Source organism: Ipomoea nil, unplaced genomic scaffold (genome assembly GCF_001879475.1).
Source record: "Ipomoea nil cultivar Tokyo-kokei standard unplaced genomic scaffold, Asagao_1.1 scaffold0785, whole genome shotgun sequence".
Lineage (NCBI taxonomy): Eukaryota > Viridiplantae > Streptophyta > Magnoliopsida > Solanales > Convolvulaceae > Ipomoea > Ipomoea nil.
Window position 1 is genome coordinate 26,017 of NW_017617213.1, and position 22,923 is coordinate 48,939.

At 35.6% G+C, this 22,923-nt stretch overlaps 1 protein-coding gene and 2 long non-coding RNA genes across 4 annotated transcripts; 2 read left to right on the forward strand and 1 right to left on the reverse strand.

Moving 5' to 3' along the window:
• Positions 1–14,440: 14,440 nt before the first annotated feature.
• On the reverse strand, positions 14,441–17,300 carry LOC109177050. Its single transcript, XM_019326386.1, has 2 exons — positions 16,499–17,300; positions 14,441–16,101 (listed from the first exon to the last, which is right to left on the reverse strand). Exons 1-2 carry the CDS (start codon positions 17,298–17,300, stop codon positions 14,441–14,443), a joined length of 2,463 nt encoding a protein of 820 aa, XP_019181931.1.
• A 3,200-nt stretch (positions 17,301–20,500) lies between these two features.
• Positions 20,501–21,652, forward strand: LOC109177046. 2 transcript variants are annotated; one of them, XR_002053506.1, is made up of 3 exons: positions 20,501–20,661; positions 20,932–21,435; positions 21,577–21,652. It is a non-coding gene; the product is annotated as an uncharacterized LOC109177046 (long non-coding RNA). The 2 variants fall into 2 exon arrangements; XR_002053505.1 differs by having other exon boundaries at positions 20,932–21,395; positions 21,577–21,645.
• On the forward strand, positions 21,651–22,368 carry LOC109177045. Its single transcript, XR_002053504.1, has 4 exons — positions 21,651–21,703; positions 21,791–21,852; positions 21,944–22,169; positions 22,308–22,368. It is a non-coding gene; the product is annotated as an uncharacterized LOC109177045 (long non-coding RNA).
• The last annotated feature ends 555 nt before the right edge of the window (positions 22,369–22,923 follow it).

The following is a 22,923-nucleotide window of genomic DNA, read 5'->3' on the forward strand; positions in this document are numbered from 1 at the left end:
GCCCTTACGTATAACACATGGATTAACATGCGTCACACTTCGCATGTCCAAATAGCTTAATGTCCGTGTACACATGGATTTCATGCGCAAGTACACAAACCATTGAACGTGCGCCCGTACTTCAACGAGTGTGCGTGAATTTAATCTTTAATATGCGCACACTAATAGTTTAATATGCTTATATTCTATTCTTGGTGTGCGAACAAACGGCAAGAAAATTTTTAAGTCTTTTGGGGGGATTCGATCCTGGGAGGAATTGATGTGTTCAAAGACTTCTACCATTTCGCCAGTGGGCTCATCCATTTATTCATTGTATACCAAAATATATGTTACCTGCCAACTGTTCACAAATCTAAAAAGAAACAATATGTCTGTATTTAGTTGTTTATGTGCGTTAGATTATTCATTCATTTCCCAGAAATACATAACCTTGATTAACAACTAATAACAAATAAATAATAATAATAAAAAAAAAACAGAATATCCCTTTAGTATAGCCTTTATGTGCGTTAAATTCCTTAATCAACAACTTTTAACAAGATCATTACAATGTGAAATTTGTTAATTAAACGAGGACATACTGATTTGAATCAATAATATAATAATTTGTTTAATTGTATATACCTTAATGTGCGTGTACACATGCATTACATGCGCAAGTCCACACACCATTGAACGTGCGCGATTAATTCAAACAATGTGCGTGAAATTTATCTTTAATATGCGCACACTAATACTTTAATATACTTAGATTCTGTTCTTGCTGTGCGAACAAACGGCCAAAAACATTTTAAGTCTTTTAAGGGAGGGGTGCGGGGATTCGATCCTGGGCGGAGTCGGAGTGTTCAAAGACGTCGATTAGAATTCCGGTCAATTCAATTCAATTTCGTCCGATGTCAACAGAAATTAACTAAAATACCACCCCGGGTATTAACTAAAAAAAAAAAAGGAAACAAAATACGCAAACCTTTCTTCTTCCCCACGACCGGTTAGAAACTCATTATCAGAGCTTCTTACCTTTAACAACGCGATTTCCAGTTTGTTTCACAGTTAGGGCGCAACCTTTACAAGCTTTTAGTACTTCGACAGTGCTTAACTACCAACACCTTGCGTGAAGCAAATATGGCGTCTAAAGAGCATCCAACCCACACGGCCGAATCCAGCCAACAGCCACCTTCTAGAAAAGGTAAATTTCATACATTCATATCACATGCGTAGCTTACAGATTAATTTCACGCACCTTAGCTCTTGTATGTATAATTTTAAGATTTCAGTTTCTCACGCATTGTGATTTTAGTTGACAATCCCTAATAAATTCGAATTCAGGAATATTATTTCGTTGAATGTATACTTCACGTGGATTCATTTTTTTCTGCCGCACATTGTTTACTATTTATACGCATATTCTATTTCTATGTTTTATGATTAGCCCAAAAATTTATGAAATTGTTGTACGCATTTTGTTTTCATGTTTAACGCACACTAACTTGTAGACTGACGCACATAAATTATAAACTCGCACACCTTCGAACAATGCACACGCATTCTGCATTTAGTCTCTTTTGCAGTTTAAAATAGCAAAAGTTTGTATTTGTTTGCAAATATAGGTTCCAAACGCAAGAGGGAAGGTAATATGCAGATTGTTGTAGCTCCAGTGGATGATGGACCTATTCAGTCTTCAAAAAAGAAACGATCCCGAAAGCCTAAATCTGATGACATTCTTGAAAAATTTAAAGAAGCTCAGAACAGGGGGTCATCATCAATGTTGGTTAATGCCAACAAAAAGCTGCAGTTCGGGAGATGGGATTTGGAAGTCTTTTAAATCTAAAAATCAAAGAGTTCCCGAACCACCTATGCTACTGGATCCTAACACACTGTGACGGCATGGCAGGCAAGCTGACTCTACGTACAAAAGAAACTTTGGACGTAACTGAAGATGATGTGGAAGCTGTTTTAGGCTTCCCTAGGGGACCCCTTGAGATTAAATACAAGGGAAAGAGGATCTCCTCTACTAATGCATTGTTTAACGAGTGGAAGAATAATATTGTGGCAAAAAAACTGTCATCCGTTAAGTATTCAGAAACTGTAACAGCAATGCTTGCCTGCACTGATGGAGGGAAATGGTTCAAATTCCATTTTATTCTTCTATTCAACTCCATGTACATCGAAAGTACAAAAAATTGGTATATTCTGCCACATATTCTGGAAGTTGTGGACAATGTAGACAAAATTCCCCATTTCAATTAGTGCAGATTCATCCTCCGAACCTTGAGTGCTGCAGCTGTCAGTTGGAAGAAAAAAGAAAAGGGATATTTTCCCGGTTGCATGCTGTTTATGCTTGTAAGTTTTGAAGCATATTGAATTTCTGCAAAAAAAAATAAAAAGGCAAAATGTGGAAGATATTTATTTTAACGATCTTTTCATCTGTATTCAGGTACATTATGTTGATAGGGTGATCCTCCACTTCGACCGACCTGTCGAGAGGTCTATTCCGGCATTAGTAGGGTGGACAACTCCACTTCTAAAGCAGCGGCAGAGAGCAGAAGCTGTGGCTGGTGGTTTTGGACAAGGAAGAGTCGAGCCACGCAATCCAGAATATATACCAACCCAACCAGCTTCTCACATTCCTGCTGTTAATGCTCAGAGTATCCCTGAGGTACAGAATGTTACGATTGATGCTGAGGAGGTATGTTCATTTTTTGTTTTTTTTTTAAACACATATAAAGTTATAATCATATGCACGTTTAGTATTTTTATCACGCACGTTAGGATTTACTGTGGCGCACACTAGTTGATAACCCTTTGCATATTACCATGGTTATATACATATCGGTTGAAAGCACATTAACACAATACAGGACGCAAATTAAGGTCTGTTAGATGTAATTAACATTGATACACATCATGTAATAATCATACAAACGTTCATTTCCCACACAGGAATACTGCAATGCATATGAACAGAGTTTAAAAAACTTCTGTGATGAGGTGAACAATCTTATTCAATACAACAGTAGATCATCCTGCATCATCCACAACAGAGATAGGGTCAGGAATCTGAAATCGCTTGCACACAAAGCACTTGCTGCTGCAATTCCAGGGGTGGAATCAACCCTCTCCCAAGAGGAAAGAAGTGCATTTGACCCTGAAACATGTACTACAATTGAATTTGCAATACAGAATAAGCTGAAATATATTAGGGAATCTTGTGATATCCCTGCTTCAGACTCTGCAATTAGCCCCCTTCAAACAACCCCAATTCTAACACAACCACATACAAATACTCTGGATGATATTGCACATGTTGCCTCTATCTACCTTAATGAACAACAACAAGACGACGTTTCAGAAGCGGAGCATGAGGATTCAGACCAACAGCCAGAATGTGCTGAAAAAGAGGGTGAGCATGTTGAGGCTGTTGCCAGAGAAGCTGTTGCACACGTTATAGAACAAACTATAGTTCAGCAGGTTGTGAGTGAGCAGGTTACGTCTGTTGCCAGAGAATCTAATGCAGGCGTTGAAGAACGAACTGGAGTTGATGAGGTTCAGAGCGAGCAGTTTAATGTTGTTGCTAGTGAAGCTCTTGCAAACGTTGCACAACAAACTAGAGCCGATGAAGTTGATAGTGAGCACATTAAGGCTGTTGCCAGTGAAGCTTGTGCAGACGTTGCAGAAAACACTAGACTTAAGGAGGTTGAGCAAGCTGAGCTTCCAGAACAAGTTTCACTGATGGACAGTGTTACACATGCTGATGGTGAGTGTCAGAAAACTATGACTGCTAGAAATGAAGAGCACCTAATAGTCACACCAGACATTTCAGTATCTGACATAGAGCAAGGTGAGATTGAAATAAATCTTCCAGTGTCACCTATTGGTGCCGGGGCGAATGCGAAGGACGCTGAGCATGCAGTTTGTCTTTCAGAACTTGTAAGCATACCAAAGCCGTGTCTTAGTGTTCAAGCAGCTCATCTTCCTCTCGATGCAGTGCCTCCTGGTGTTCAAGCGGACATAGGGAAAGGTGAGATTGAAATAAATCTTACAGTGTCACCTATTGATGCCGGGGCGAATGCGAAGGACGCTGAACTTGTAAGCATACCAAAGCTGTGTCCTAGTGTTCAAGCAGCTCATCTTCCTCCCGATGCAGTGCCTCCTGGTGTTCAAGCAGACATAGTCCCAGAAGCAGTAGCTTCAAAGAAAGCTGGAAAGACTATATCAGAGCCTGCTGAAGATCATCAGCAGAGAGGACGGAGAACACGAAAACGGTCAGAAACAATGAAATCCCCGTTCTTTTTAAGACAAGTGCAACTCTCATCACCAATCACTACTGCTGGAAAAGCACTTAAATTTTGGATTGAAAAGGCAGATGAATCGATTGAGTAAGTTATACCTAAGATATGCGTATTTTTTATTTTATTATTTTTTGTTTTTTCTAATCTTTATGTTAAATATTTTTATCTGCATATTTGTAGCTTTGATAAAGTGTTTGAGAATTGTGAAAAACTCCTATTCTTGATCAATATGAAATCACTGCTAAAGAAACAGCATGTTGAGTCGGCAGTGTTAGACACATGGAGTTTGATCCTAAACTACTTGGAGTATAACTGTAGTTCCAAAGACTCAATTAAGAGATTCTTTTTTACAACAAATCCAGTGGTAAGTTATTCTTTGAACCAGTTACAGTTTCATGCACATTTAATAACATATTGAAGCATTTATAGGATTGAAACTGTAATTGTAAAATTTTTCATTTAGGCATGCACACGATAACATATGGTTTCGCAGGCTTTGATTTCAGAAAAAGATATATAAAATAACATCACTTATTAATGAAATGTATAATTAATATCTAAACGACATGATTTTGTAGATAAATTGTATTGTGAATGCACCAACAGAAGAGATCACTGATAAATTCTACTATAAGTTCGAAAAAGATGTGGATGGGGAGCTTGAAGCTTATGATAATCCTTTGACCCGACGTTTGGTATATTATATTCCAAATTCTTTAAATAAGATTTGTATTTATTGTTTCTCTGTGCTAACACATTTAAAACAAATTCCAACTTGCAGTTCTTTTTTCCAGTCATCAAATCTGATCACATCTATGTAATATGCATTGATATATTCCCTGGGTATACACGGATTGATATACTTGACAATTCCTCCGTTGGTGGTACTAGCACAGAAAAATATGGCAATCTACCTCGTACATTGGTAAGTATTGACTCACACATTTTAAGTCATTATACAAACTTTAACATTTTATTATAATTTTTTTTAAAAAAAATAATTTTCTATTTTATTGCAGCAACAATATTTTGCGCGATATTTGAACAGTAGGATGCTGTAAAATGCTTCAGACACACTTAAAAAAGCTGTAATAACAAGAATGGAGATGAGATGTCGAGATTCAACAAACAAGCATGACTGTGGTGTATTTACAATGCGCCACATGGAAACATACATGGGCACTGGATCGAGCGATTGGGACTGTGGCATCAGGAAGGAAAAGACAAAAGATCTTGATGATCTCAGGATCAAGTACATTGCAGCGATTTTAAATGCTGAAAATAACCAATTGTCCACTGAGAACAACAAAAAAGCTGGTCTTGAAAAAAAAATAGCCCACTTAGTATTAGTTTATGTAATTAGCAAACATTAATATATTTTTGTTATATAAAAATCCTTTTGATACGTTAAGCAAATTAGGTTATATTTTAGTGCACATTACAACTTGCGTGACTGCATATCTTAATGTGCGTTCATTTGCATACTAAAAATAACATTTAAAATAATAATTATTAAAAACAAAGAAAAAAAATCAAGTAAATTAATGTGTGTTCATATTCATCATTACGTGCGAGTTACTAACGAACAACGTGCGGGACCTCATATCTTAATGTGCGTTCGTTTGAGTACCAATTGAGATAAATCATTTCTCTCATTACTCTTTTAATATGCGTATCATATCTCTTTAATATGTGTCTCGAATATCTTTAATAAGCGTCTCGTATATCTTTAATATGCGTCTCGTATATCCTTAATGTGCGTATCATATCTCTTTGATGTGCGTCCGTTAGAATAATACTTCGGTATGCTTTTGTGTTAGTTTATTTCGCGCATTCAACTTAAAAATATCACTGTTCTATCATTTCAAACAAACTTCGCGCACTCCACAGAAATCTTCCTACATTCGCCTTCTTCAGATTCCAATATCATTTTTCAAAAAATTTTACAGATTACAGCCGTCATTCTCCATTCCAAACTGTTTTTAACAACATCGCACGCATGGCGTCGCCGGGAAATGCTCCACAATCTGATAAATCTACTCAAATAGCAGCTACTGCGCAAGGTAAATTCGACCCCTGTTCATCCCAATAATATCGTTTACTGATTAATTTCACGCACGGTATGATTTCCATGTTTATCTCAGAATGATACAAAAAAATAAAGTTTAGATGCAAACACAACGTCATGCTACTTCAACCATGCTATGACCTAAATTGTTGCAATATATATACATATATATACTCATTGACGCATACTAGTATCTAAATGTACAAACGTGTTTTTTCAACGAACTGAACTTCAAATTCATACATTAGGTTTTTATTAAACACACACCTTAAGTAATGTTTGTATTCAATTTACTTTACGACCTAACGCACAATAAGTACTACAATAGCGCATAACCTGTACTCACCTGACGCACATTAAATTTCAGACTCACTGAATAAGTTATACTAACACGCATATAAAGAACTATCCTAGCGCACATTAACTTTCAAAACTCCCATATCTTTATGTTACATAACTTATGTAGTTTTCCTTGTGCAAACTACATTCAACTTACTGCACATTGATCATGCATTTACCCTTCCTTGCATTTATTTATTTTTTTCAAAAAAAAACAATAGGTAAAAAACGGAAAAGCCAGCAGAAATTAGATATGGTTTTTGCTACATTATCTGGGGGGGCTGTACAGGTTGGAAAACAAAGACAGCGATCAAAAAATAGAAACCAAGGAATTTATGACGGTGTGCCTGAAGTTAAGAACAGGGGATCATCAGCTAAGTTGGTTGACGCAATGAAAGATTTTAGCGCTGAACAACGAGCTGCAGTCAATGATATAGGTTTTGGGAGTATCCTTAGCCTGCAGATTACTGAATTCCCAATACGGCTGAGCTATTGGATACTCCATAACTACGATCCAATGGCCGGAACCTTAACATTGCACTCTGGTTCCAAGCTTGATGTGACAGGAGATGATGTTGAATCTGCCTTGGGCTTCCCAAGGGGACCAATTGAAATTGCATATGAGAAAGACAGGTTGTCTCCTACTCTCCCACTGTTCTTGGATTGGAAAGCCAAGATTCAACCAAAGAACCCAACCAAAGTCCTGTATGGTGAGGCTATTAAAGCAATGATGGAGTGCACTGATGGAGGAGAATGGCCCTAAGAGTGGCTACGTTGGTCCACACATCTTAGATGCATTAAATGATATCTCCAAAATCCATGAATTCAATTGGTGCCGCTTCCTATTGCAGCGATTGAATACTGCAGTACTTGTTTGGCAACCAACCCCGACTGGTTATTTCCCCGGGTCCCTCCTGTTCATGCTTGTAAGTCTTACATATGTATTTGTTCTATTTAAAATACAAAACATAGTACCTTCTGTTGCTAACATTTGTCATTTGTATTCAGGTACACTATGTTGATTGTGTTCTATTACAATTTCATAGACCTGTTAAAAGAGCTATTCCAGCTTTAATAGGATGGACAACTAAACATTTAAAAGACCGAGAGTTGGAAGAGTTTAAGTCTGGGGCTTTTGGAAGAGGCAGAATTCATAAACGTAATCCCCAGTTTGTGCCCACTCAAACGTATTCAGAAGAATTTGATTGTACTAATCAACCGGAAGTGGAAGCTTTTCCTGCTGTCAATGGTCAACAACAGACTGAAGTACAACCTGTGCCACTTGAAAGAGTGAAGGTGTGTTCTTCATTCTATGACGTTTTTTGTTTATTTTTATTCAAACTACTTTCACTTATATTACTGTATAATTGTAAAGCACATTATGTTTTACCATAACACACACAATAATTCATGTGCTTGCAAATTTAAAGATCCTATTCCACGCACATTATGACATAATCGTACGCACATTAATTCTTCAACAGGAATTCTGCACTGGTTATGTACAGTCTATGCAAAGGTTTTCTGGTGAGATGGTAACCCTGATTGACTACTCAAAAAATTCACCAGCCATGTTTGAAAACAATGAGAATCTAAAAACCCTGCATTCAATGGCTATGAAGGCACTCAGTCTTGTAGTTCAAGGCGTGCAATCATGTCTCTCCCAGGAAGAGCGGCAAGCATTTAGCAGCCAAGACTCCTTTTGGGGCGATCCAGAAACATATATTGCAATTGACCTTGCAATACAAAAAAAAAAAAAAAAAAAAAAAAAAGGAAAGAATATTTGGAAGAACAGCTGTATGAAATTCCTAGTTTCAACCTTTTAAAAACACCAACCCCAAGCCCCACTTGCAACAATGCTGATAGTGCTACAGTGACCTCCATTGCCACTTCCAATCCAAAGGAGGCATAGACAGAAACCAGCATCTCAGATGATGTTTTAAATATTGCTGCTTGCTACGTTGTTGATGATCTTCAGCAGACTACTTCGAATGGGAACAAGAATGACCAGTTTAAGTCTTGTGACGAAGAGCACCATGCTGACAGTCCAAATAAAGAACATGTTGAAACACATAACACTCAGAATACAAATAAGACAAGTGTTAAAGAAGTTGCAAAAGAAGCATCAACACCTGTTGAGGAAAGACTACAAACACACTGTGCGCAAATCAAAAAGATCTATTCGATGGACTATCCATGCTTTACAATGAACCTGAACTTCACTGCACCGCACACTCCGAGTGAAATCATGCTCAACAACTGGGTTTATACCGCCAATAATACAAATAAGTAAGTTACATTTCAAATTCCTATATGTAAAATGAGTTTCATAACAAGTTAGTGTTTCCTGTATGCTATTAAATGTTAGTGATGTGTGTGAGTTTTATACTTAATATGCCTAAAATGTCTGCTTAATGTGCGTCTATGTAATGCTTAATGTGCGTCTATGTAATGCTTAATGTGCGTCTATGTAATGCTTAATGTGCGTCTATGTAATGCTTAATGTGCGTGTGTATTTACTTACTGATTTTTTTACTTCATATCTGAAAATTTTTGTAGGTGTGAATTTGTTTTTAAACATAGAGACAAACGTTTACTGATGATTGAGTTGAGGTCATTGAGAAAGGGTGAAAATGTGGAAGCAGGTGTTTTGGACACTTGGAGCTTAGTTCTAAATAAAATCTACACCTTTAAGTATTGTAACAAAAGACGATTCTTTTTCTCAACGACACCAGTTGTAAGTTATTTTATTATTGATTTATGATTTCATGCACATTAACAACTGTCTTGAAGCACATACTACAATGCTAACAACATTATCATACTCATGTAGGCATCTTCTATTGTGTATAAACCACCTGGGTACAGTACTGATCAGCTGTATGAAAAGTTTTGAGAAAGCGTTAATCATGACATTGACACTGCTACTGGTGACCCTATGAAGTACTGATCAGCTGACATTCACGCATCTTGTATGTTGCATGAACGCATATTAAAAATCAACTTATTAATTCATACAATTTATATTCTTAATATGCGTCCACTTAACCTTTAACGTGCTTTTAAAAAAACTTTAATATGCGTTAATTTTCGTGACAAATAAAAAGTTGAAATAAAAAATTACATTACACATTGCTTAAGTTCATATCTTAATGAGCGTTCGTTTGCATACTAAAATAACATGGAAAATAATTATCATTAAAAACAACTATAAAAAAATATAAATTCAAATAAATTAATGTGCGTTCAAAAACACCATTATGTGCGAGTTATTAAAATACAACGTGCGGGACCTCAGTTCTTGATTTCCGTACGTTTGAGTACCAATTAAAATAAATCATTTCGCAAAACTCCTTAATATGCGTCTCATATCTCCTTAATATGCGTCTCAAATCTCTTTGATATGCTTATCATATATCTTTAATATGTGTCTCATATCTCTTTAATTATGCGTCTCATGTCTCTTTAATATGCGTCTCGTAACTCTTTAATATGCGTCTACTATCTCTTTAAAATGCATCTCTTATATCTTTATTATGCGTCTCATATCTCATTAATGAACATCCGTCCGTCTAACACTCACTATGCGTAGATGCAATACACAATGTGCTTCAAAAATATAACTTATCATTCTCCATTTTCATAACCAAATAAAGTAGATCAAATTTCTGAAATAAAAAATAAAAAAAACAAATGTATATCCACGATAACTACATACTATATAACAACAGAAAATTGAAAAAGATTTGGAAACAAAAACAATGGACATCGCAATGCTAAACGGTCGAGAAACGATAGACAACTGGTCGATTCTTTGAAAAGCAAAAACAACGGCGACGGCAATGCGAACGACGATATAGAACAGCGATGAAAGTTAATTTAATCAAAATTACTAATTTGTCCCTCAGTACGCGAATACAATTAAAAGTACGCGAATTTCAAACTTTGAGATCAACGGTCAGGATATTTGTACTCATTAAAAACGAACGGCATCCTCGCAACCGCACCTAACAGTGCCACCCGCACCAGAACCCTTGACTATATATATATATATATATATATATATATATATATATATATATATATATATATATATATATATATATATATATATATAGAAAAACAGAAAGACTAGGAAAAAATGAGATCTTTACACTTAAAATAATTTATTTATTTATTTTTAAAAAAAAAACTCTCATTTCTACCGATAAACAAAGAAAGAAATGTGACATAAAGTTTAATTCTAATCGAGCAAGAATTTACCAAGTTTTAAAAGAAATACAATGAGAAAACCAGCATACCTTAGGGTTTTATTGCAGAAGTAGTCCTTATTAAGGATTATAATTCATTTATTGTTTAGTCTTTACTGTTAGCTTTATTCTCCATTAGAGTCGGTCTTCTTTGTTGTGTAACTTATCTCCTGTAATGTCTCTTGGTTGTACCTATATATGCTTCTGCTCTTTAATGCTTAATACAACAGTTTATATTTTTCCTTCATATGGTATCCAGAGCCTAAAACACTCTCACGAGAATTTTTGTTTTTTTTTTCTCTCTTTTCTTCTCCTCTTTGATCCAATGGAGATTACAGATGGTACTGCTATCATTCAATTGTCTGCTCTTACTCACTTTCCAATTCGTCTCACTACGGTTAACTTTCCAGTATGGCGTCGGCAGATTCACTCCACTCTCATTGGACTTGGACTGCTAGGCTATATTGATGGCACACAAAAGGAACCAGCTGCGTTCCTTGACACTGCACGTCAACAACCAAATCCCTGTCACCTCATTTGGTTTCGCCAGGATCAGGTCATTGTCAGTGCTCTTCTCGGTAGTTGTTCGGAGACGATTCAGCCGATCATCTCTTCTGCTACCACAGCTGTTGATGCATGGTCTCGCCTAACCTCAAGCTACGCAAACACTTGCAGAAGACGTGTCATCTCTCTGAAAGCGAAAATGGCTAAGAATCCCAAGGGCTCACGGTCTGTGACTGAGTATCTTCAGGATATGAAAGCAATCGCAGATGATCTAGCCTTGGCCCAGAACCCAATCTCTGAAGAAGACTTGGTAGTCAGTATAATCACCCAACTTGGTGATGAATTCCATCCAATTATGGCAGCAATCCGAGTTCGTGAGAAATCAGTCACATATGGAGAACTGGCTGATATTCTCACAGACTATGAGAGATCATTAAAACAAAATAATGATCAATTGTTGCTAGCAACTGCCAATGTGGCACAACGAAAACCTTCCCGAGATTCCTCTATGAGCCGATCTGCAATAGTCCAATCTCGAGATCGAAATACAAATTTTCGCAAAAATAGAGGCACTCAAAATCGAGGGACCAACTCTAGCGATCGTCAGAACCGTTACTGCAATTTTTGTGAGTTCCCGGGCCATGACACAAAAGTTTGCAGAAAATTAGCACGGTTTCTACGCGACAATAACATTCACATCCAGGATGTGCAACAGTCCCGTAATCAACAACCAGTGTCCAACATAGCTACTACTTCACCTGTGACTTCGCCTCAGTGGATGTTTGATAGTGGGGCATCCCATCATGCTACATCCAGTCCTTCATCATTGCATGGATTCACTGACTACGGGGGTCCTGACGAGATACGTCTTGGGGATGGTAATACTCTAAACATTACACATACGGGTCACTCTACTCTCCCTACTGAATCTCGTATTCTCTCTTTAAGTTCAACTACCGCATACGTAGTTTATCTTGGCTCCAACATTATTTCTTGGAAGTCTACACGACAAAAGACCGTGTCTCGTTCGTCTACGGAAGCTGAGTATCGCGAGTTAGCTCATGCAGCAGCTGAACTTGTTTGGGTCCGTAGTTTACTCCAAGAGGTTGGTATTAACATGTCCCAGGCACCTACATTGTTCTGTGATAATTTAGGTGCAACATACGTGTGCAAGAACCCGGTCTTCCACTCTAGGATGAAGCACCTAGCATTGGATTATTTTTTTGTCAGAGATATGGTTACTGATGGTTCGCTGTGTGTGCGTCATGTCTCGTTGTCTGACCAAGTAGCTGATGTGTTGACGAAGCCATTAGGCCGAACACTGTTTCTGCGGTTTCGTTCCAAGATTTGTGTCACCGATGGTTCCTCCATCTTGCGGGGGCGTATTAAGGATTATAATTCATCTATTGTTTAGTCTTTACTATTAGCTTTATTCTCCATTAGAGTAGGTCTTCTTTGTTGCTTTACTGTTAGCTTTATTCTCCATTAGAGTAGGTCTTCTTTGTTGTGTAACTTATCTCCTGTAATGTCTCTTGGTTGTACCTATACATGCTTCTGCTCTTTAATGCTTAATACAACAGTTTATATTTTCCCTTCATAGTCCTCTGATCTGCAACAAAATTACCAGAACAATCAGCAAGTAAATTCAAGATGAAAAACAAAGATTATATTATAGAAAATGGGAAATGGATAAACCAAAATCAAATTAATTACTAGACCAACTAAAAACAACAAAACAACAAAGAGGAAAATGAAAATTAGGCTGGAAAAAGACTAATTAAAGGCTGGAAGAGAATTTCTAGAATCTAGTGAAATGAAGATTTAAGAACAATCAAACATCAATGGAATGAATTAAATGAAAAGAATTAAATTAGAACAAGAACTAGAAAAAGTTCAATTTTAAATGAAACTCACCAAAACACCGTTAAAGCAAATAATAACATCAAGGAATGAAGTTTGAGCAACGGACGCTATATATAAGAAGTCAATGGCGAGATGAGGTGTTGCTTGCGTGATTTTTTGTTTGGTGGTACTTTGAAACAGTTTGACGTTAAGTTTCAATTCATTTTTTAATTACTTATTTGAGTTTCTATTTTACTATATGGGGAGGTAGCTAAATAAAAATTTAAGGAAAGTCTATTATGCTAATAGCCGGCAGTCGCTATATCTTTTACGCTTAATATAATCTTGTATTGGGTTTTGTCTTTTAATTAATTACTTATTTGGGTTTCTATTTTACTATATCCGGAGGTAGCTAAATAAAAATTTAAGGAAAGTCTATTATGCTAATAACCACTATATCTTTTACACTTAATATAATTTTGTATTGTGTTTTGTCTTTTAATTAATTGTTACTTATTTGGGTTTCTATTTTACTATATCCGGATGTAGCTAAATAAAAATTTAAGGAAAGTGCCGCTATATCTTTTACACTTAATATAATCTTGTATTGGGTTTTGTCTTTTAATTAATTATTACTTATTTGGGTTTCTATTTTACTATATCCAGAGGTAGCTAAATAAAAATTTAAGAAAAGTCTATTATATATGCTAATATCCGCTATATCTTTTACACTTAGGGTCCGTTTGGAAAGCAGGAAAATGACATCTGGAAAATATTTTCTGGAAAATGAGTCATTTTTTCGGAAAACATTTTCATTTCCAGTGTTTGGTTGTATTCTGGAAAACTGTTTTTGTGTGTTTGGTTCATTTTCCAGAAAATGAGTAGAATTGTATAATTAAACATTTTAATTATTTTATTTAGAATATTATAACATGTATAATAATATATAATAATATAATAATATTTTTAAATATAATAAAAAACTAGTATAGTCCCCGTGCGATGCACGGGATGGATATTGTTCAAGTTATTGTCTAATTGTGTGAATAATTGTTTACGTTATTATGCTAAATTTGCGATATGAACGAATAGTTTAAAAAATAAAAACACGTTGAAACAAAATATCATAAACATCTGTTTATTAACAATTACAAATTATTGAAGATTTCATGGTATACCACGTTGGTTGTTGATGTAGCAGTTTTCCTTGAGTCACTGGCAACCAATATTTTGAGCCCACTTGGGTTGTTAACTCGAGATGCAGCAACGTACAATTGACCATGAACAAAAACTGGTTTTTTTAGAAGCAAACCTACATGTGACAGTGTTTGTCCTTGACTTTTGTTAATAGTCATTGCATACGCTAACATTAGTGGGAATTGTCGTCGTTGAAACTTGAATGGTAATCTTGTGTCTGAGGGTGACATCGACATTCTAGGTATCAACACTTTTTCACCTTTGTTAGCACCATCTATTAATTCAGCTTCAATTACACGGTCTGCTAACTTTGTGATCACCAACCGCGTACCATTACACAATCCAACTGAGTGATCAATATTTCTTAATAACATTACTGGGGAACCAATTTTTACAGTCAATGCATGGTTTGGAATACCTGAAGCTCTAATACCGTTCAAAAACTCAGGGGTGTGGACATCGCCGATTATTCCACTACCTGCATCCGCTTTGCATATTGTGTCGCAACTAAAATATGTTCTACTTTCAGCAGTATGCAGGTTACTCATATACTCATTAACTGAATTCACTACATCTAGTGTAGGGGCTAGAATAGCACGGCCTTTAAGATAACTCGCATTAGAGTTACCATTTGCAAACATTGGAAATGTACTCCGAACAATGGTTGCAATATGGTCACCATTGGTAGGTAGTAACATATCCCTAGGTATTTCTACTTCAGCATAACCATCATTATGTCCACCAATCTTTCCATCGCCTATTGCTGCAATCCAATCTGCAAATTGTTTGGCGCTACGACGCTCGTCGTGATTTTCAACATTACTTAGTCGCAAATTTTGTGTTAGCTTCATGACCCTGCAACTATCCCATAAGTATGACGAATTGATAGTAGCACATACTATATCTTGCCTAGTACCTTTGGGGACCACGGGTAGTATTTGACGGAAATCACCACCCAGTACTACTGTTTTGCCACCAAAAGTCTTGTTGGAACTGTTCGGGTCTACAAAACGCAACAGATCCCTCATGGTACGGTCTAGTGCTTCAAAACAATACTTGTGCATCATCGGCGCTTCATCCCAAATTATTAAACTTGTTTGTATCAATAAATCAACTAACTGGCTTCCTTGTTTAATGTTACATGTCGAATCTTCGTTTATTGCTATTGGTATTGCGAACCTTGAGTGTGCAGTTCGTCCACCAGGCAACAACAACGAAGCTATACCACTTGACGCAACATTCAAAACAATCTGGCCCTTTGAATGCAATGTAGATGACAATGCTCGCCACATAAACGTTTTCCCAGTACCACCGTAACCATAAACAAAAAACAAACCACCCAGCTTACTGGAAACGTCTTCTAGCACAGTATTGTAAATCGATCTTTGTTCTTCCGTCAACTTACCACACAACTCTTCAGCCTCATTCTTTAAAAACTCACGGTCATATGATAATTCTTCATACAGCAATCGATTACGTACCAATGTAGAGTTAACCATTTCTGGGATTGGCATCGGGTGGTAGTCTTGTAAAGATTTATTCTGTTGTTCCAGCAATTTCTCCAGCTCGATTAGTCCAAAGTTCTTCTTCTCTTCTTCAGTTAGAAACAAATCTGTTGTAAAAAAAAAAATAATAAATAATATTATTTACATTAATTTGAAAAGTGTAGTATGAGACATATTTTATACCGGGTTGTTGTAGAATCCTTCTCTGAACATGTTGAGCATCCTAACACAAATATTTCCACACCTCATTCCATACATATTCTGGCCTAATGATGCAACTCGATGTCAAAAGCACTACAAACAACTTCCTTAATGAGTGAGCAGTTGACCAAAAGCTTGCTTCTACTATAGCATCAATGTACTCTTTATCGTCATCCAACATGCCTTGAGCATAACATGCATCCCTAAATGTATCATACACCACCCCATTATGTGTCCTAATATGTTCAAAATTTTCGGGACCACGTACTATGTTCAATAAGCACCTCAAATAATATAACTCACCAGATGCTGGTGGAACATAGAATATTCGACCGATAGCGAAACCCTTCTTTCTTGGATGCCATTCACGGATGTCCTTTTTCCAAACAAATTTTGTGGGCATCTCTATGTAACTTAACTGTTTCGCCTGTGGGTACTTTTTGTTTGCTATGAACCATCCATTGAACATACTTTGTGCAACTGACTCCCTATTCAAAACGTGATTAATGTTATCATCGTCTTGAAAGACAACTGATTGGCAATCCGGTAAGTGAAAGCTTAGCCTCTCAACAGGTGGTGTGCGATACTGTACCTCAAAACTAAGTAAGCGCCAAGTTGCCTCACAAGCAGAAATGTATCGGCAATCGTAGTACATGTTGATTTCATCTACAACTTCATTACCGATGTCATCAGTCGTGGTCTTATAAAACTCAGCTGTAACCCGGTCATTACCTTTGTTGACGTACTTGAACAAATACTTGATTGACCGTGATTGGTTACACCATTCCACATTAATGTGGGCTCTGTACTTCAATAGTAGATATCGATTATGAGGTACAATATACCTGTTATCAAGCTCTATTCCACTCTTTTTCACCATTCTATTGTCATTTCGTCTACGGTACAACGGGTACCCATCTTGATCAAACTGAGATGAATCAAGGAATCTCTTGGGGAAATGTTTAGAGCACTTATCATTTACCATACACGGTGAATTTGTTTTGTGGTGTCCGCAAGGTCCATGAACCATGAATTCTTCAACAGCTGTATAATATAGCAAGTCAGTAACCTTATCTGGAATCTCAGCTGAAATGATGGTGTCCATGAATGTTGGGCTAGAGAAACCATCATGCTTTTGAAGGAACAACAATATATGTGCATGTGGTAAACCTCTTTTTTGGAATTCGATTGTGTAAATAACTGCAAAAAAAAAAAGAAAAAAAAAAAAAAAAAAAAAAAAAAAAAAAAACGAAATATAATAAGTGGATTTTACGTGTTTGCATTATAGCACACTTAAAAAAAAATATTATAATGTACAATAATCTATACCAGCTTTAACGTGACCAAATAATTCCCCTTTCTTAATCTCTTTGATCATTGAATCTAATTTCATCTTGAATACACGACAAACTATGTCGGGCCTATCTTCTACCTTCAAGTTCCTTTTGTCCAAAAACCGCTTTATCTCAGGCCATTTGGGATTGCATGTGAATGTAATAAATAGGTTTGGATAACCTATAAACCTACAAATAGCCATAGCATCTTGATAGTTTTGTATCATGTATCTTGCACCGCCGGTAAAACTTGACGGTAATATGATTCTTTTTCCTTGAGTGCTGGGTTCAATCTCACCTCGGGTCAAGGCATCTGAGAGGCCTTTGTATGCCTCACATCTCAACGCTTTTTGATTTGACCTTATATAACACAACCTTGAAGATTCAACCATTGTATACGCATCGACTAAGAATTGCTGGAATAACCTCTTAGCATATAGTAGAGTTGATATCTCAGTTAACCTTTCATGGACACGAAAAGCAAAATACTCCCTTTGCGAGACACTCTTTCTTGACCAATTGTGATTACTAATTGTTGTTGAAAACCTAATGTCCTCCCTAAATCCATCCTCGCCAAAAGGGAATAAAATTGGATATTGCAATGGCAAATAGGCTGGGTTTAATTCACTAATTCTTTTCAGTCCTCCAGTTTTACACTCCACTACAATGTCCCGTTCACCCATTGATGGCTCTATGTCTCCTACTATTAGAGCTGCAACCTCAGACGTTGTTGGTAACGAATAAGTACGTGCATCTGTAGCCCTCCTGCCTATCAACCTCATCTTAATCTCAGATGTGTCATTACAATCAAGAAAGTTCTTAGCCATACGGAATGATTTGACAAAAACATTATTGTGGTCTAAAACATCCTTAATGTCAGCTACAACTTCTCGATGTAGATCCGCTTGATCGACATTAGTTCTACAAAAAATTCAATATAAACGATTACAAATATTACTAAAGAAGTGTATAATTTGGAGTTTTAATAAAAATTAATATTAATGTTTTGGATTTGTTATACCTAACACACTTGATGCGATTTTCAATTTCATTTTGTGTGTCGTGAATATAAAGTTGCGCAAACTTTGGTTGTACTCCCGGAGTGGGTAAAAGACTTCCAATGCGATGAAAGTTCTGCCCATTAATACGAAATATTGGTGGTGCAGCACCATTATTAATTGACCTATCCACTTTACCACCCATCGATGTGAAGCAAAACATATTATTATACGATCTTATATTTTGCAAGAAACATTTGTTTTTTTCGCTTGGTACAAAGAACAAATCATGTAACTTATTTGGTGGCTTTATCATCAACGGCAACACTATTTTTCCATGTACACAGCAACTTGAGTACTTTGGATTTGAATTTGGTTTTGACTGTGATGATCGTTCATTTGACCAGAAAATGGCACCACAGTACTCACACTCAAATTCTGGTTCTCCATGATCTAGATATTCAACTGTAAAAAATACATTCAAATATATAAAACTAAATCATATAATCTTGATTATATAGAGTTAATTTTATTACAAATAATAATTACTAATTGAAGATACTTGGCGTACCATTGGATGATAGGTTTTGCCCATGTATAGGTTCAACAACCTCTTCAAATTCAGAAATTAGATTTCGAATGTGTGGAACTGTGTTTAACTGTATCTGGTTTGTCGTTCCTTTGTTACCGTCTGTTGTAACACAACCATTCGCCTCGAAAACTATCACCATCGTAAACATAAATATTAGGGTACGTTATACGAATGTTATAATCATGGGGTAATATTTTAGATTTGTATTTGACGGGTTTTTACCAATTTCCTCCTCGCTATTAGTTGGCGACAGATTCAGGTCAAATGTATGAATGTGGTGCTTCTTCGGTGGTGATTTGTCCATTAAATCAACAACTTCGTCACAATAAGCTATAAAAGTTTCAACCAAGTTACTATTGTTATTTGACTAAAAAGAAAGCATATTTTAAAAATTAGTTTTTATGAAAATTGTTATTATTAATATCTCAATACTAACAATTTGTAATATTGCTTAAAGGTTGCCTGTAATTGCTTGTTTGACCCAAGGTGTAACACATTGATGGTATTGTAGAAGTAGAACCTGTAATAAAAAAAAAAAGACATTTATCTGTACATATAAATTTTAGAGATAGTTCAAAAAAAAAAAGTAATATGACTTCCGTTCTATATATCAAAATTGTTTCAGACACTTGCTCACCATTTGTAACAACACTAAAAGGTGTTGAAAGTGTATTTTGAAAGACACCGAATACTTGCGTTCTATTAGACGGTTGTCCAAACTGATTAGTTAACGTTGATTGTGAACCTTCGTTGGGTGTGAAATGTTCGTTCTCTGCATATTAGAACATGAATGTTAAAAGTAGTCATATACACGGTATAAATTAGTATGCTAACATATTAAACTTTAATTAGATAAAACATTACTAAATTTTGGATCAATAATTACACTTTATCAAATTCGAAACAAATAATAAATCCATATATCTCTAATTACATTCGTGAACAAAAGTACATGAAATAGTCCAGTTTATATAGATTATGTATAATGTATAAAATCATCAAAATAATATTTATAAACAGCCAACACAGTTTAACACTATATAATATAGATATTATAAATACAGAAATAAAAAATAAAAAAATAAATAAAAAAAAAAAACAAACAAACAAACGCAGCTCTCAGTCCTCACAGTTGGGTCTTTGTTGACCTTACCTCCACGCTCAGATGTGGTAAACACTTACAAATGAGAATGTTCATCTCATCTCATCCGAGCGTTTATCGCACTGAGAGTAATGGTCTTTGTTGGCTTATCTGCTTCAATCCGATCCCTTGCTAAATTTATGAGATGAGAATGATACTCTCATGTCAAACCCAGCGTACGCAGTATAGCTTTGCATCTTCTCTGTACATTTCAACCTATTTCCCTAAATTATTTTGCAGATTATGCTGTATCTGCTCGTACCCACACGTCGTTCGTATGTAATATACCCAAATCAGGGTCGATTACATACGACTTCTCTACCGATTTGGAAACCCTAGACTCGGTTTGGTGTGCTCGGAGAATCAGCAGTAGCAAAATTGGAAGCAGAAATCGTATATTTGTAAGTTGTAGTTCGAAATTCAATTAAACCTTTAACATAGGATTTCTGCTAAAATTCGATTTTGTCTCACAAATTATTTTACTTAATAGACAATCTACAACCCAGAAATTTGACACTTAGAATCATGCATCTAAACCCTATAATCTAGTTTATTTTGTTCTTTAACTTCCGATCGGAACATGCAAATGAAGCGTATGTAAATTTTATTCGGTGATTTTTTTATTTTTTTTTTCAGTTTCCTAAAAATCGAAAATATTGTTTTGTCTACAGGCAAGTGTTGCTAAGTGGAGCAGAGAGCTTGTGAAACAGATAAGTTTTACTAATATATTCTATTTGTAATCTCGTTATTTGATAGTGTATGTCCAGCATAAGATGTGTTTTACAATATGAGTAATTACATGCTTCTACTAACTATTTCATACTGTATGAAAAGAATTTTAAGGGGACACACCTTTTGTTTGACGACACTGTTTCCTCTTGGAGCCAATAGTGCATGATGATGTAATTTTCCTCATGTTCTGAAATAAGAATGCTTGAGATTCTGTGGTTTTGATGGGAATGCTTTACCTCCTGTATTATTTGTTGGATGAGAGTATTGTGTTCACAGCAGTTTTGTAAATCCCATTTGAAATAATTGTTTGTGTATTTATATAGGAGGTGCCATGGTTTCTATTGAAAAGAAAGACATTAGTCCTTAATTATTCATGTTATCAAGCACATAGGGAAGGTAAAAGGTTTTGTCAGCTCTCTCAATTAATTTTTTGAAGCTGAAAGGTTAATGTTTTTTAATTAGAGTTTTATATATTTAGTTGGTGTGGCTGGTAACATATCAGTGAATATATATTTATTTGGTCATGTTATACTGTAAATGGACGAAACCATTATCTTCTTACTAATGTGACTTTGGTTTTGCAGTGAAGGTGTTCGGGTCATATATGTGACATCTTAGATGACCCAAGTTTAAGTTCAGTAAACATATAGACTATGCACAGTGAAGGTGTTGGCGTCACAGATTTGATATCTTAGTTAAGGCACTGCTAATGTAAGTTAAAAAATGTTTATTGAATCGTGAGTTTATAGGTGTTTAGCAGTAATATTTACTAATTTTCAAGACATGTTGCACATTAAGGTGTATTCGTCAAAGGTGGCTGACCTTAAATCATTCAATTTAAAAGTGAAGTCACTGAACAGGTAATGTTAGAGATGGATTTGTAAATTTCTACAATTAATGCTATAGTATAACCTTGCCCTCAGTTATGCTTATCAAAATAGCTTTTTGCAGGACTTTTTCGAAACCAATCACAAACTAATTTTCAAATAGAGCAGGTCATGTCACTTTCCTAATTTGCAAACTGTATTTAGAAATTGACGAATTTTATGTGAACTGATCTCAAACTTAATTTTTTTTTGCAGTGAAGGTGTTGGTGTTACAGATCTCTGATCCTAGATGACACAAACCTAAACTTGGGCCCCAAGATAGTATACAGTTCATATGTTTCTACTGCTAGGTAATTAAGCTACATTTCTAAACCAAATTGTGAGTTTAGAAGTGTTTTCCAGTAATGTTAGTTTACTACATTTCAACACAGATTTTAAATGAAATCTTTAATATGTCAAATTTTTTAAGTTGAGTTTGTATTTTGCAGTGAATCTATTGGTTTATACAACCTGAAGTATTGACTGATCCTAAAGTATACTTCGTAACCATGTGAATAAGCAGAACAACTCTAAATGTTTAGATGTGAGTTTGGACCATGTTCTTTTAAGACTCAAGTTAAAATATTTAATTTTTATCACTGACTAACCTCAATTGTGACAATTTACTTAGCAGGATGATCGAAAGTCGTGACTTTTGAAAGGATACAGACTGCAATATGTTATTCCCAGGAAAAGCAGGTAAAATTTATTTGTTATGTTATTTTGTACATACTTTACTGTGTATGTGAGACATTTTCAATTTTTTTTGTGTTGCCAAAATCTGTTATACGTGTTTCCTTGCTTTTAATAGTTAATTTTTTATTTTATTGCATGTCCAATGAAAGCTTATTTCCAATTAAAAAACATGTTGCTGCAAGAAAGTTTTTTTTTTTTAGGGTAACACTTCATTGACTACTTGTGGTTAAGATACAAAACGTATAATGTTCTATATCTAAATAGAACTTATATAGATTATTCTAGATATTCTAGAATACTTCCTAACAATCTAGTAACTTGTTGTTTCAACTTCATGCACACCATATGTTCCTTGAACTTGATTCGCAT

Coding starts and splice junctions, on each gene's coding strand:
- LOC109177050 (XM_019326386.1), bottom strand. CDS start 17,300: ATGGACACCATCATTTCAGCTGAGATTCCAGATAAGGTTACTGACTTG. Junction 16,102..16,498: donor CTATGTTCCACCAGCATCTG/GTGAGTTATATT, acceptor TTTTTACAACAG/ATTTGTTTCTAACTGAAGAA.